This window comes from Cupressus sempervirens, chromosome 8 (genome assembly GCF_028749045.1).
Source record: "Cupressus sempervirens isolate cs-2001-9-10 chromosome 8, ASM2874904v1, whole genome shotgun sequence".
Lineage (NCBI taxonomy): Eukaryota > Viridiplantae > Streptophyta > Pinopsida > Cupressales > Cupressaceae > Cupressus > Cupressus sempervirens.
In genome coordinates, this window is record NC_143125.1 from 678,133,893 (window position 1) to 678,149,576 (window position 15,684).

The 15,684-nt window shown below is 34.8% G+C and overlaps 1 protein-coding gene across 1 annotated transcript in view; it reads left to right on the top strand.

The window, feature by feature from the left end:
• PHS2 (alpha-glucan phosphorylase 2) overlaps positions 1–15,684 on the top strand; it is a 78,900-nt gene that overhangs the window by 59,216 nt on the left and 4,000 nt on the right. Inside the window, exons 7-12 of the mRNA XM_089798752.1 lie at positions 5,490–5,679; positions 6,987–7,079; positions 11,581–11,765; positions 11,957–12,074; positions 12,192–12,323; positions 15,388–15,606. Coding sequence (XP_089654878.1) covers positions 5,490–5,679; positions 6,987–7,079; positions 11,581–11,765; positions 11,957–12,074; positions 12,192–12,323; positions 15,388–15,606 — 937 coding nt within the window. The remainder of the gene's footprint in view (positions 1–5,489; positions 5,680–6,986; positions 7,080–11,580; positions 11,766–11,956; positions 12,075–12,191; positions 12,324–15,387; positions 15,607–15,684) is intronic.

Genomic DNA, 15,684 nt, shown 5'->3' on the forward strand with positions numbered 1-15,684 from the left:
TTCTTGTTTTCAACTCCAAATTTGTCAGTGATTTTATGGAAAAAAACATGGAAAGTTGTGAAGATTTCTAATATGGATCTAGGAAAAATTGTGAAAATTCTTGGAAAATCCTTGTTTTAGCATCAAATTTATCCTAGAAAAGTTAGAAAAAGTTGTAGAAAAGAACATAGGTGGAATTGTGTTGATCACTGAAATTTGGCACCGTATGAGAATTTTTGGGATCTTCCAAAAATAAAAAGTCTCCATTATCACTCCTAGAGATCTAAAACCACTCTTAAACATCCAAATAGTATCTATATAAAATATAACTTAAATGTTGTATTTATATAAAAAATTTGCCTTCCAAGCTTGAGAATCCTCATCTAGACCCTAACTCTGCCCAAGAATTTGTGGGAAATCCTCAAGTCATGGCAAAGTTCAACTTCTTCAACATCAGAATTTCAAAAAGACATGATAAGTTCGACTTGGAAGTCGGAAATTTCTCATTTGCAAGTGAACCTTGCTTAAGGTGGGAAGGATTAAAATTGATCTATGGCATGGATATTTTCAAAACACACACGAAGTTCGACTTTGAGCTTGTTCAAAATTCACATGAAGTCAGCCTTGAAACTTGTCCTAAATTTCCATGAACTCCATCTTGCCAAAGTTTTTCCATAAACTTGCATCAAGTCTTACCTTTCTAAGAAAATCCCTTAAATTCACACAAAGTCTGCCCATGAGAGGTTTGAGAAGATGAAAATATTCTAAAGCAAGGAATATCCTCAAATTATGTTCAAGTCCACCTACACTTGCAAGAAAGTTCTAGAAGCATGAAGGGACTGAATTGAGGAAGAAGAAAGAAAGCATAAAGTGATCAACTCATAAAAACTTCTAGAAGAAAGCAAAAGCAAGGGATTGCTATGAAGAAAATAAAACAAGCTTTAAAAGAATGCCCCTCCAAGAATTCGACCAAGAAAGAAGGCAGAAAGAAAAAAAAGAAGGAAAAAATGGAGGAAAGCAAGGAGTTCGATCTCTTCAGGAACATTCACATTCCCATAGATACATAAGTTTTGTATTTCATTTTTTACATGTCGGAAATCGAACTTTTGGAGTTGGCAGAAAAGTGAGATATTAGATAATTTTCACATTGAATGCGAAGGTAATTTCCTAGCATAGATCAAAGATTTCAGAAGAGTTTTCATTGTTGCTTGGAGTTTTCCATTTAAAATGTGATATCCCATCATCAAAGTAAAATCTATGTAATTAAATAGTAACTAAATAAAATAATAATGAAATTATTAATAATGTTAAATTTACTATATTCATTGCATAATATATTAATATGAAATTACAAACGTTCTTTGTTGTATCTAAAGTAAGCCCCCTGTATATTTGTAAACCTAATAAGGGTCGTCAAAATGTACATATATGGTTTGAATATTCCGAATGATAGTAGATGAATGTGTTAATGGTGATACTTATAAAGCTAGCACAAATTTTTTCTCAAGGAGTTGTGACAGCTTGAAACACGCAGAGGTTCCTGTTTGACATTGAGATGATCATTAAAATAAAATGCTTCATCCAGGCGCATTAGTCATTTGTAGTGACTGGGAAAGACATCATCGAATGTAAAGAACGGAAGCGGTAATGTTAAGATAAGATAAGATAAAATTATTAATGTCCAACAAAAGACCACAAAAGGTATATGGGACTGAGAGTTTATAACTAGACAACTAACAACAACAGGAGTACCAAACGGTGTCTGAGAAAAACAAACAAGAAACAAGAAGAGAGAGGCCAAGGCAAAGACTAGGAGTCCTTCCTTGGAAAAAGAAATCAGTCACAGAAGGATAAGACTGCGAGTGGATAGGAGCCCTGAACTGTCTCTGTGAATTCATGGAGTGTCACTGACACAGGAAACCGCTGCGAGGTCTGACAAATTTGGAATGACCAGTAGAATTGGCAGAACTAGACGACCTTTTCACACCTTGTAAAGGAGATAAGGGTGTGAAAAAGGCAGTAATAAGCTGATCAAAGGTATGTCGGTGAGGAAGTAGTGACTGTAGAGTACTATCATGGAGTAGAGTGGCCTCTTGAAGATAGAGTGCTAGACATCGCTGGTCACAGTAACTGAAAAAAGATGAAAGAGAAGCAATCCCATAACAGACAATAAAATCTCCCTTTGATCTCATTAAAGATAGGGCAACGGCAAATAAAGTGAGTCTATGTCTCAACGTCAGCTAAAATACATAGCTTACAGATTTGTTCTCCTCTGTCAATATGATGGTCGGTTTGAGCTCGAAGACAGTGAGAACCAACTTTGAAAGACCCCAAAGAGATATGAAGGGCATGACTCTACCTTCGAGAAAGGTAACTAGGATAGACAATAATCCCATCATTGATCTCCAAAAAGTGCTCTGTATAGAAAGCCATCCTCTAATGTAAGCCACCATGAGGGTTAGTCCAGGTGGTAATAATATACTTGTCTGTAGATATCAAGTTTGACATGCTCATTTAACTCCTATCGAGAGGGGAGGAGATGAGTAGGGGTATTCATTGAGAATTGATAAGGAGGGAGACGATCAATATCAATCCCAGTCGAGCTCAATAGAGAAGATGCTTATGCATACTAGCAACGGGCACGAGAGCTAGTATTATAACTCGTAGTAGCAGCAAAAGAACAATATGCCAGGTAGGAATATCTATCACGTTCACCAACCAAATCCACAAAACCATGCGGGTGATGAAGGAACCAAATCAGATCAAATATTGTTGCAAGATTGAAGGGATGAGCACCAAACTCAGCAAGAATGATACTATGAGGAGTGAACCTGTGACATCTGATGATGCACCATAAAAGAAATGTTTGAACCCACTCGATCGAGGCCTAGTCAAAACCAAGGAGAGAAGGCCCCCAAACCACTAAGCCATAAAGAACAGTTGACCAAACAAGGGAGTCCAAGAGGGATAACTTGGACGAGGTATCCTAGAAATGGTGTTTGAAACACTGTTTCTCAAGCATAGCAAGAGAACCCATACCCTTACTAACTCTGGACTGTATCGCCGGTCTCATACTAAAACGGGGCCCAAAAGACTTCACTCCCAGATACATATAAGAAGTAATCTCAATCTCCTATCCCTGAAAAAAGAAGTGAAGATGAGAAGTCGTTAAGAATTTAAAGATCATAACCCGAGTCTTACCCAGGTTAATTGCTAGCTGTCTCTGAACACAAAAGAAAGCCAAACCATCTAGAAGCCTCTGTAAACTCTCTGGAGAAGAAGCAAGAAGAACCACATCATCCGCGAAAACAAGAATGGAGATCAAAACCTGGTGTAAGTAGCAACCATCCCCTAGGAGCGAAGACTTCAAAAGGAAATCCTCAAGCTCATTAATATACAAACTGAACAAAGTGGGAGAGAGAGGATAGCCTTGTTTAATCCCAATGGTGCCATGGATTGGATTGAGAAATCACCATGAATCCTGTGTCTACCCACCACAGTTTCATATAATCTCATGATAGCCGTTAGTAACATCTCTGAAATCCCAATCTCCTGAAGCCTCTAAAATAAAGCCATCCTAGGAACAGAATCAAAAGCCTTGCGAAAATCAGCAAAGCAACAGTAAACTTTCTCCGATTTGTGTCTAGCCTCTTCAATAATAGCCCGTAAAGTGAAAATGTGATCCATGGTTTGGTAGTCAGCCCAGAAACCAGCTTGTCCTCTAGCTCTACACCCTTTCTTGTCAAGCACTCTAGATAACATAGCATTGAGTGTTGTAGCACACAGTTTGGCAAATAGCATTGAGTGTTGTAGCGTATAGTTTGGCAAATGTGTGCTTGATCATAATAGTCCTATAATTCCTTGAATCATGGATAGGACCGGTTTTATGGATTGGGTAAATTAGATGCCTGGACCAAGAAACCGGAAACCTAGAACAAATTACCCTATTAAAGAGTATAGAGAGATAGGGGCCTAGAATGGAGGCACCAAACTTGAAGAGAACTTAATTAAACCATAGATGGTAGTCCTAAATGCCATGATGGACAGTAGTTGGAAGTTCGGTGGTTAGCTGGAAAGCCACATCAGCGACAGTTCTGTTGGAGGAGAACAAATTAATATTTATGATTGTCTTGCTCTTCGAAATGGCGGGCTGTAAATAGGAAGAGTCTCTTATCAATGCCCCACTTCAAAACATCTCTGAACCTGACACATCACCATCTTATGCATACAATATATTGATTTTCCCAGAAGCATATTAACGTCAATATATCAGAATCCTTGAAATTCATTCTTACTGACGACTATATGCCACATTAATATCTGTAGTATAATTGGTATAACTATATATATATGAGAAGAATAAGTAGATGGCAGAGCCTACCTTGTAAAGAAACAACAATAGTAACATGAAGTTTGGTATACATCTGTGACAGTTCTTCAGAACCAGACCTGGCAAATTCAGAAATAACGCATGGATTGATCATATTCATTAGTGCCACCTATTGAAATCCTTCCAAGTATATGGTTGTGGTACTGTATATTAAAATTTTATTGAAAAGATTATAATGTGTGGAAAAAATAATATAATATAGCAACATCGGGAGCAGAATTGAAGAGATTCAATGAACGAGCATTATAGAGTGGATGACAACAAAGAAAGGACACGACACCCAGTTTGTCTCTTATTACATTTTGGCGCCCCCCTAGAAATCAACATGTCATTGGTATCTACAAGGTAGTGCAGAAAGATCACCTCATTAGAAATTTGTATTGAAGATGCAAAAAGTGCTGATTTATCTAGCTTGATTTTCATTTGCTCCCTTGTTGATTTTGTCTTCAAAAACTGTAATTTTGTGATTTTATCGCTCAACCTGCTTTTTTACATTTTTTCTCTCTGAGATTTTATGGGAAGAATCACAGCATTTCAAAAACTTGTGATTTTCTCAATAACATTGCTATGATTTAGGGTTTTCAGTATATGTTGCATTGCCATAGTACTATAACACCAAGGAAGGATTAAATGCATATAATATTACAGAATTGAGATATGTAAATTTAGAAATTGTTTTTGGTAAAGTTTGATTCACCATAGTAGTAATAAGAAGAGATATATAGATGTGTCTTCTTATAATAATCTAATGCCAAAGTATAGATGCTTGTTTATAATAATTGATTTTGTCATATCAAGACATCAACATTGGATCTCTCTTCATTTTCATGTTTCCTGCAACAATTCATGCAGCTTCTCTCATACATATTGTACTGCAAAATATTTTGATCCCAAATAATGATTCACATATACATTATCGGATAAAGCATTGTGAATCTATACATTTCTCGTTGCTCATTTTGATTCCTTAAATGAAGGTGTAGATTGCTTCTTATAACAATTAAACATTGAATTGTAGTTGCCTAGCTTACAATGATTGATGTTGTTGTTGTTATTGAATTTTAGATTTTGGTAACGAGTACTCCGTGCACTAATGTTTGTGTTGATGTTAACTCTACAGCCACAAATGGGTCGATGGTGAACAACTTCAAGCACTGGCATATGATGTTCCAATTCCTGGATACAGGACAAATAATACTATCAGTCTTCGTCTTTGGGAAGCAAAGGCTCCTGCTGAAGATTTTAACCTCAATGAATTCAACGATGGGCAGTATGAGAATGCTGCACATCTTCACTCAAAGGCTCAACAGGTGTAGAATATATAAGATTAGTAATTCTTTTAGTTTTGTCATATACAAAACTATGGCATAATTTCAAGAATTCTGATAAACCAGTCGTTGAAATCATGACCAAGAGTCATATCTTTCACAGCACACACTTGCAATCTTTTGACTATAAAGTAGGGGTTGCACGTTAGTTTTAGACTTTTCAAATACACTTCCAATTTTTTGACTATAAAGTAGGGATTACATGTTAGAATACTTTGTAATGCATTTCACATTTGAGATGATATGTATTCCCAACTTTTAACTTCAATGGTTTTGGAGATTCACCTGTTGACGACCAGTCAACAGCTCTCTTAGGTTAGAGTCCATAATTCTGCGACTTCCTTTTACCCATTATCATTAACATTTATGTTAAATTCAGTCTTTTTGAGATATTTTTATTTTTTCCTTTGACCCATTCCATTATATTAAAATTTGTGGACAATAATGTATTTCAAGTTGCAGAAAAATGTTACATGTTGAAGTGTAATGCTGTAAGTTTTGACATATTGCAAGTTATCCCTATTCCTTTTCTTCAAGGCATACTTTTGTCTTTTGCTTCCAGTAGTTTATAACTCTGAAATCTAGTGCTATTGAACCTTTTGATAATTAATTGCAAATTTGCTTCGGTGACATTTTACCATTCCTCAACTTTCTTTTAATTCCCTCCTCCAAAGGATGTTCAGGTTCACTTTTTGTATCTAAATAATCTGTGTTCTCTTTTTATCCTTCAAAAAATAGCAAGGATAATGTTTTGCCCAATTCAATTTATCTTTCCAAACTTACCGTTGTTTTACTGAATTTTTCCTTATAGGTGGTCAAGACATTAAATATTATATTTAAAGCATTCCTAGAATATAGAACTGGATGAAAACAAATTCTAATACTTCTATATGCCTTGAATCATCACCTTAATTTGTTGAGATTTGGATACTAGCTATGCTAACCAGTCCGGCTTAAATAATTGAACATACCAAGGTTAAGCAGAAATTACTTGGTAGACTTCCATAGCCTGGAGGAATGTAGCCTTGGTGTTTCCTTGTAATTTGGGTTGTAGGTTGTTTTCTTCTTCTTTTGTGATATACACTCTTCATCATTAAGCATGGCTAGATGCGACTAGGGCTTGCATTCACTGAATAATATCCCATCTCTGTATTTGCATGATCTAGAATCAGAACATAATCACTTTCAGTATGAATATATTATCTTGTTGAATAAAGCGAACTTTAGTAAAATTAACAGAAATATTTCTGTTCATATTGTTAGCTAATACTTGCTTGTGAGTTGTGCAGATATGTGCTGTTCTGTACCCAGGAGATGCGAAAGAGGAAGGAAAGCTTCTACGTTTGAAGCAACAGTTTTTCCTGTGTAGTGCCTCTTTACAAGTATGATGAAAATCACCCTATGCCAAATGGAATATTTCCTTGAATTTAAATATTTAATTTATATCACTATCATATTTAATTTTTACTATGTTTTGGCTTCAACTAATATGATTCTTAGAAATTTTATTCTTTGGACAGTTTGAAATATTTTATGTAACTTTAGCTTTTATTATATAACTATGCTTTATACAGATCTTGTTTCGGAAAAGCTATTATTGATTATTCCCTATTCTGTTTCTTGAGATGTGCAATCTGTTATATAAATCAGCTAAGATAGTGAGCCATATATTCTTTTTGGTGTTAGGTATTAAACTATCCTTATTAACATGTATACCTGTTTGATCAAATTGCCTGGAGGAAGCCTTGAACTTTTTGCAATTTTCTTTCTTTTATATCAATATTTGTAACTGTTGCTATTTCTTACTAGAAAATAACTTGTGTTACCGAGTACATGAACATGCCTTATAATGTCTTAGTATAAATCTAGAACTTGAAACACTTATTCTGCCCAAACTTTGATAAAATTGTTATGTCAATCTCTCTTGCAATGCTTATATACAATCCTATTGTTGAATAGGACATTAAAGCTGCTACTACTTGAAGTCACCTGATTTGATTTAAGTTTTAGTGTTGTAGATTAGATAGTTTGCATTTTTTCCAAAAAAATATCATAAAAATGTCCTCTAAGTAATTACATGAAAATCATGGCCATATTAATATTTATATCTTTGGGTTGTTTCATTATGTGTTGTTTCCACTGATCTTATGAAGACTATGATAGATTTATCTGCTCACAAGGCCTTCCAAAATAAAGATTATTCAATTTTTCTTTGTACTACATAAAAAAGATAATTAACTTTTTTCATAAAGTGAGAAAAAGGGCTAACAATGAATGTTACTTTTATAATCCTCAAAGAAGAGGGTGCAAATCGAATTCAAAAATGTTTTTCTAGGGAACGGAAAAGTATATCTACACATTCCCAAGTGTTTTTGTTCATTGACAACCTTAAAATTCACAGGGCCCTAGATGAGTAGGTGTGAAGCAGAAAATGAAATCTTTCAGCAATCAATTTCATACCACCACCACCAACTCTCTCTTCCAAGCATTCTTCATTGCACTCTTAGAAACTAAGATTGAGAAAAGTGCAGAAGGGTAGGTGCATAAATGGGGGACATGGTCAAATTTGATATTTTTGGTAAAATCTAAATGTGTACGAGCTGTATAAATAATAAAACACATGCAAGCCAGAACGCATACACATTATGCCTTGGATTAGAGATTTGCATGTGCTATATAACATGTACAATGCTTTGAATTCACAGCTTCGATGATCCCATCCATCCACGCTTGAGAGGTGGACATCTCTTTTCTTCCTATTTAGTGTTTCCGACATAAAATAGTGATTTTGAAATTCAACCTCATTTTCATTGCATTTTTTGCTATGAAATTTATGAAACCATCACCAAAACAATGATTGACTTCTTAACCTTTTAGACATATATATTTTTTAATACTTTAAACAAGATTTTTTTTAAAAATTTTCTTTAAAGAATACCTTAAAAAATCCTCCACTATGTGTCTATTAATTTTTCATATAAGTTTGAGCATGAGCTCACAGTGCAGCGGTAGCTGTGAGCCCCTAGTGGTAGAGGGTCCAAGGTTCAAATCATAGGCAGTAAATGTAGAGGAAGGCTGCAGGGTAAACTGAATAGGCAGACATGATGTAGATAGTTGATGCATGTGTAGACTAGAAGACCAGAGATGAGGGGAAGTGTGATGATGCTGAGTAGAAATGGGGTGAAGTGTGTCGGATGGTGAGAAGGAAATAGGACGAATGGGCAGAGGATGGAGTTTGGCGGGTTGTGCAAGATGGGAGGAAAGCTTAGTGTTGCTGGTGCGAACATGGAGGGGGAAGGGATAAATGATAGAGTAGGTGGTGGACAGGTGTGAAGACAGATGTGGAGTAGGAAGTACAACAAAAGTTGGAAACAGGGGTAGTGTATGGGGTAGGGGCGGATAGGATGTTGAAGCAAAGTTAACAAGGAGTATGGACGGAGCATCGAGGTAGCAAAAAGGTGACGTGGAGGGCAGGTAGGCAACAAGGAGGAGGTGGTTGATGTAGAGGATGTTAGAACCATGGAGATTAGGAGCTGAATTGGGTTATAAGAGGAGATAAAAGCATATGTGGTGGATGAATATAAGAGTTATGGAGTGGTTGTTGAAGGTGAACGATAGGGGTGACTTTTGAAAGTGTTGGTTGAGCCTAGAGGTTAGGTCTGTCAGTGATGAATGGTTAAAAATGTGATCCCTTCCAAGGTTGGCATCGATGAATGACCAAATACCACATCGATTAGTAGCCCTAGTTGGTGATCTAACCTCAGGGATGGGGTCCCCCAATTGTCACCTCACTAGTTCATAGCTTGAGCCAAAAGCGATATCAATTATTGAGCAAAAAAAAAAAAAAAACATTTCATATAAGTCTTGACTTGTCTAAATAACAAAGGTTAGGATTCTCCCAATAACAAAGGTACACATATGAATAAAAGCAAACATTTATATACGTCCACAACTTCCTAATCCATGTTACGCACTCATATACATGTGATTAATCATGGCAAGCACCTTGCTTGCACTGAATCACTTGTATATGGATACCTAATAACATAGGTAAATTCACATTTTGGACATACACACATGTTCTGAATTAAAGGTGAACTTGATCAAGGACAAACAAAAGGTTATGAGGACCATGCTAGAAATTTGAGTGTCGCAAATGAGTTATTTGAGCCGGGTGCAAGACGGTACCTTACTAATCTTAAGATTGAGAGGTATTGAATGACACTTCTTTAAGATCCTAATCGTACTAGGTTGCACTATTCCTTGACTAGTCAGCCTTACCAGTATCTGAAGATCTTGTTCCCTATTGATCATATCATATCTCATCCCTCTTTCCCGGTGATACCTTTCCCCACTTTGTTCTAGGAACCCATGTTGGTCCTGCAACCACTTGTCAAATGACAATAGTTAGTCTGTAAATCATATTATGGTAAATTTTATCAAAATACATAATGCTAAACAGCAACTAAATCTAGCAAACTTGATTAATCATGAACAACATTTTAATACCAAATGAAATTCATTACTAAACGGCATTTCAAAATCATGAATTAATTAAATGCAAAGCCCATCTAGGACATAATTTACAAAACCACTGTTAATTTAAAAAATTAGAAGCCACTCAGGTCACAATTTGCAAAACCATCGTTCATTCTAAAATAAAACCATTAGGGCACAATTTAAAAAACCATGGTTTAATGTAAAACCAAAACCATTTAGGGCACAATTAACAAAACCACTGCTTAAATTTAAACCCTAAAATCATTTAGAGTACACAACGTTTAAAACCACTGGTTAATGTAGAACATCCTGGAGGGGAGTGACATCTAGAAATGTTAAATTAAAACAATCAACCTATTCTTGAACAACCGCCAAAACTACAAGCTACTAGCAATAATAATAACTTTACACTATTATTACTTGGGGAGGTTATATTGTTTATTATGCAAGATTAATGTGTAATAGCATTTGTGTTCACCACAGACTGTGTACAGCTTGTATGTATTGAACTTCACTAGTTGAAGAGCTGTTGTTGACTGCACAGAATATGACAAAAAGCATTTACTTTTGGTTCCTGGAGAAATAAAACAAAAATATTCCTTTCTCAAAAATAGTGAATATGATGGAATAATATCCAGAAAGGAACTCTGGTGTAAAGTCAGTACATTCATGTGGTGCTTGCTTCATATCAAAAAGAGAGTTTGCAAAGCAAGAGAAATTCTATGGAAGGCCCTTTAAAAGGCTGCTTAAGCATTATACATTAAGGAATTATGGAAAGTTTCTTCCTGGACTCTTTAGATGAAGGATTTTTTCGAAAAATAGAAAGAAGAATTAAATTATAAACAGATGTTAAACAATGTTGTTTATAAAGCACATTATTTTATAGAAGAAATCAATGAATTAATTGCTACAACTCCACACAATTAATGGATTCTATTCTTGAGAAATATTTTGCAATTTTTGGAATACAAAAAATAGAATCATTTTAGAATGTTCTTTTTAAACAAGCATATGGATAGGTGATCGAGGCAACCAAAAAAACAAAACAGTGAAACCCTATGATTCCATGGATAAAAGATCATATCAAAAGAAGACATGAAAATCATGATACAGATCTCAGATTTCACAGGAGTTTTTTTTCAATTTATCAAAAAAAGCTTTATGTTTTTTATTAGATTAGCAGGAAAGGCTCCTGATCCCTATTACAGAACAAAACAGCATCCAGGAAACAGCTATTCAAATTTTAAAAATATGTTAATGTGCTTTATGGTTAACAATTTTTTTAAGTACAAATTACGAATAGAAGTAAACTGAATGAAAATAGGAAACTATGTTAGAAAAAATTCTTATTTTATGCATTGGTTGTTTTTCTGATCATTGTAGGATATAATAGCAAGATTCAAAGAGAGAAGAGTAAAAAGTGAACCCATTGCATGGAACGAATTTCCCAGTAAGGTTGCAGTACAAATGAATGACACACATCCAACATTATCTATTCCTGAGTTAATGCGGATTCTAATGGATGATGAATGCCTTGGATGGGATGAAGCATGGATGGTGACAACAAGGTATGTCAAAATTTTATATGCGTTTACCTTGTGTTTGTCCCGTGATTCTATTTTGTACTGACAAACATCATATTTGCCTTGTGATTGTATTTTATGTTTGCTGGTTTAGGTTTCAGCTAGTTTGTCTTGATATATTCCATATCAAATAGTAAAGTTTGTTATTATTATTCTAAGTTCTTTGTGACGCTCAGGACGATTGCTTACACCAATCACACAGTTCTTCCTGAAGCCTTGGAAAAATGGTCAGTAGCTATTCTAACCAAGCTGCTTCCACGTCATATGGAGATAATAGAAGAAATCAACAAGCGTGTAAGTACCTATTATTCAAATTATACAAGTATTTGCTGTTTATTTTAATGCAGTTGCAAGGGAATTTTTATATATAAGAAGCTTGGGAACTCATTTTTATTATGTTTTGAAGTGTAGTTTCTAGGAATGATACATTCTTCTCATCCTGATATGGAGAGCAAAATCAATAATATGTGCATCCTAGACAATTCAAATCCTCAAAAACCTGTCGTGCGCATGGCAAACTTGTGTGTTGTTTCTTCACATACGGTAAGAGCTTCCAGCTTTGAAATAAGTGGTTAAAATCATTTTATAATTGTAGATAAATTGTTTGACAGTTTGGCCCTCAGAAATTTTGCGTGGTGCTTTTCTTGTCATTAGTTAAAAAAAAATTTCATTATTTTGATATGCTTGTATGTTAATTAATGAATATATATGATTATATCCTAATTAGAAATCACAGTTTTCAACATATCAAAAATGTGAAAAATCAATCCTTTACTTGCTATCTAATTGTGTTTAGTTTGTTTAAGCTGATTGCCAGCAACAACTCTTGTTGCCTTTCTTTTGGTTGTTGATATTTTTTCCCTTTGTTGCCTCTTGCCCATGCTGGATAAGCCATTTTGAGTCAGGACCTTTGAGCAAGAGCAGAAAGCAAAAGTCTGAAGCCAGACTAGACAATATGTAATAACCTTGTCTGGTTATAGCTAAATCATGCATCAATTTCTTTCACATTTCAATGGTTTGACATTTTGTCAAACACTTGGCAAGCAGCCCAATTACCACTGAATATATGATGTCTTAAATTTTCAAACACAATATTAGGATGTACAGGACACTGATCACAAATTTATTTAATTTTGGCCTTATAAGTTTTGCATAAATAAATAACAAACACCAATAAACAATTCTGAAATGATTCACACCAGCCTCTAAATTCATTCATCAACAAACCATATAGCAATATAATTAAAAGGGAATTTAATTGTTGGTTGATAATAAATCATAATTTGAAGCCAGCCTGTGTACTTTCAAACTATGTAATATAAACTGAATTTTACAAATTAAGAACTTGGTCTTTGCCGTAGAATGTAATTGCAAGGTCAAACTGAAAGTTGCCTGGTCCAATTTCAATTTAGCGTTCACAGTCTATCCTTACAAATGCTGCCCAAAACTGATATAGAAATATCGCCAAATGCAAGAACCCTTGGCATTCAAGCTGTAAATCCAACACACTAATCTAATGCAAATCGAACAAACTAGGATATCCAGAATTACCAAACTCCAATCTGCAAACTAAACTCTTGTCCAGCAACAAAGAAATTATAATATTCAATTGTTTAAATGCTCCTCAGCCATCTAATATAGAAAGAGGAGATGATAATAAAGCTCAAAAGTCCACAATACCTCAGTTGTGGATTTTTAGAATTAAATCTACAATACTTAAGCTGTAGACCCCAAACCCATATACTTCAGCAAGGGCACAAACTTCAGACTCCGAAATGTCACAAAGACAACAAAAAGACAACAAGAGCAAAATAGGATAATCAAATAATTGGATGCTTTATTCATCAAATGGGCTCATATTTATAATCTGCAAATGGCACAAAATTTCCCAAATGAACTTTACTTAAGAAGCTTCCGACACACAACATTAAAATATAATAAAGTGTCATTATAATCTGATTTATTAATTGCTTTTGGCTCCGAAAATGACTTTTTCCACCATAACTTAAAATTCTGACACGTAAGGCCACTGTTTCTTGTTCCTGTGATTTAAAACTTTTCATCTCGGTTCCAACGAGCTATGATACTGAGGTGACCAACCAAAAACACTATGAAAAATAGCAACCTCAACGTATTTATATGAATAACAATAATTATTCACCCGTCTTGTGAAAACAACTGAAGAAGCATTAGAATCGAAATCTGACAACACCAAAGTGATCCTGATGATGAAAGACGATGAATGAAGTTGATGGGGTAACTTACAATAAATAGACACTCTCTCCAAGATTCTTGGAGGCCAAACTGGAAGCCCAAAATAAAAATTGACAGCATCCTCCAACTCCTCTTACTCAACTGAGCTCATTGGAACCAACAGATTGACTTACTATAAATAGTAAGTCCCTCAAATAGAGCCAAAACACACCATAGGCTTCTAGAAAGCCTATAACCACACAACTAAGACTCTCAAATCCTATTTTCAGCTCACGAGGGTCGCGATGGTGAACTGACCTGGCCAACTGTAGGAACCTGCTAAAAATGGGGGCATTACACAATAGATTTGTGTTTCAAAACTACAGTTTTGAAGCCTGTAGAAGGTGGGTGGGATTGTCTTGAAACTGAAAAGAAAATACTAACAAGATTATTTAGCTTCCTTGAAAATTACCAAACACTTTAATGTATAAAATTCCTTAAGAAAATATATTTTAGACACAGTAATCCCAACCTACCAAGAAGAAGGCCACTCCAACCAATTGCAATAAGTTGAGAAATGGAGAAACAACCTTACAAATCATTATTCAAAGAAGCAAACTTCCACCATAGGACAATGGATTATAGAAAAAACCAAAAGCAACCAGTACAGGAAAACCATACCATTTGATCTTTTGGTGCAATGATTATGTTATACAGTGTTCTGAGAATTGGCAGTGAGAGCATGTAGTCTGAGGGATGAAAAAAATTTCAACAGATTTTGAGGATGGCTGGTAGAACAAAAAAATAATTTAAATTTAGAATACAAATTTTTTAACAAATTATTAACACTGCACATCCTGTGAATGCTAAAAATATATCAAGGTTGGCCTCTTTACAATTGTTTACAAATAATGTTTACCATGTATAAATATTTGTTGAGATGAATATACAGAAACAGCAATTTAAGAGAGTTATTTCTTGGCTTCTATTTTTTTTGACCTTTGTATGATGAAAAAAGTAGTAAAAGAAAAACATTTTTTATGCACAAAATGATGCAGGCCACTCCAGGGAGTATTCCACCTTATCTTAGTGACGCTAAAATTTAATAATCATCTTTTTAATAGGTGTAAAATTTTAATGTTGCATTTGTTTCCTTAAGATACAGTTTCTTAATTCCTTCCATAAGCTAGGAGATTCTTGTATAAGTGTCAAGTTTGAATTCAGAGTATGTTACCTGATATTTTTTCTTGATTAATTGCATTGCTAATTGTAAGCTTCTTTTGGGGCACTTGTTTTGGTTGGTTACGAAGCTTATGCCTGTTTAGTGAAAATTTAATTCTTGAAATTTTCGTAGTGTTGTTCAATATTTGATATTTTGATTCACGCTATTCTGACATGAAATTTTGGTAACCAGGTAAATGGAGTGGCTATGTTGCATAGCAATATTCTAAAGGATGAACTATTTCAAGATTATGTCAGATTGTGGCCAGGAAAGTTTCAGAACAAAACTAATGGTATTACACCTCGTCGATGGCTGCGATTTTGCAATCCTGAGTTGAGTGCAATAATCACAAAATGGCTAAAGACAGATCAATGGGTCACCAACCTTGATCTTCTTAGAGGCCTATGCCAAGTATGACTTTTTGGCTTGCAGGCTGACAATTCTCCTAGGTATGTCTGAATCTAATATTGTAAAATCTAATTAAGGTTT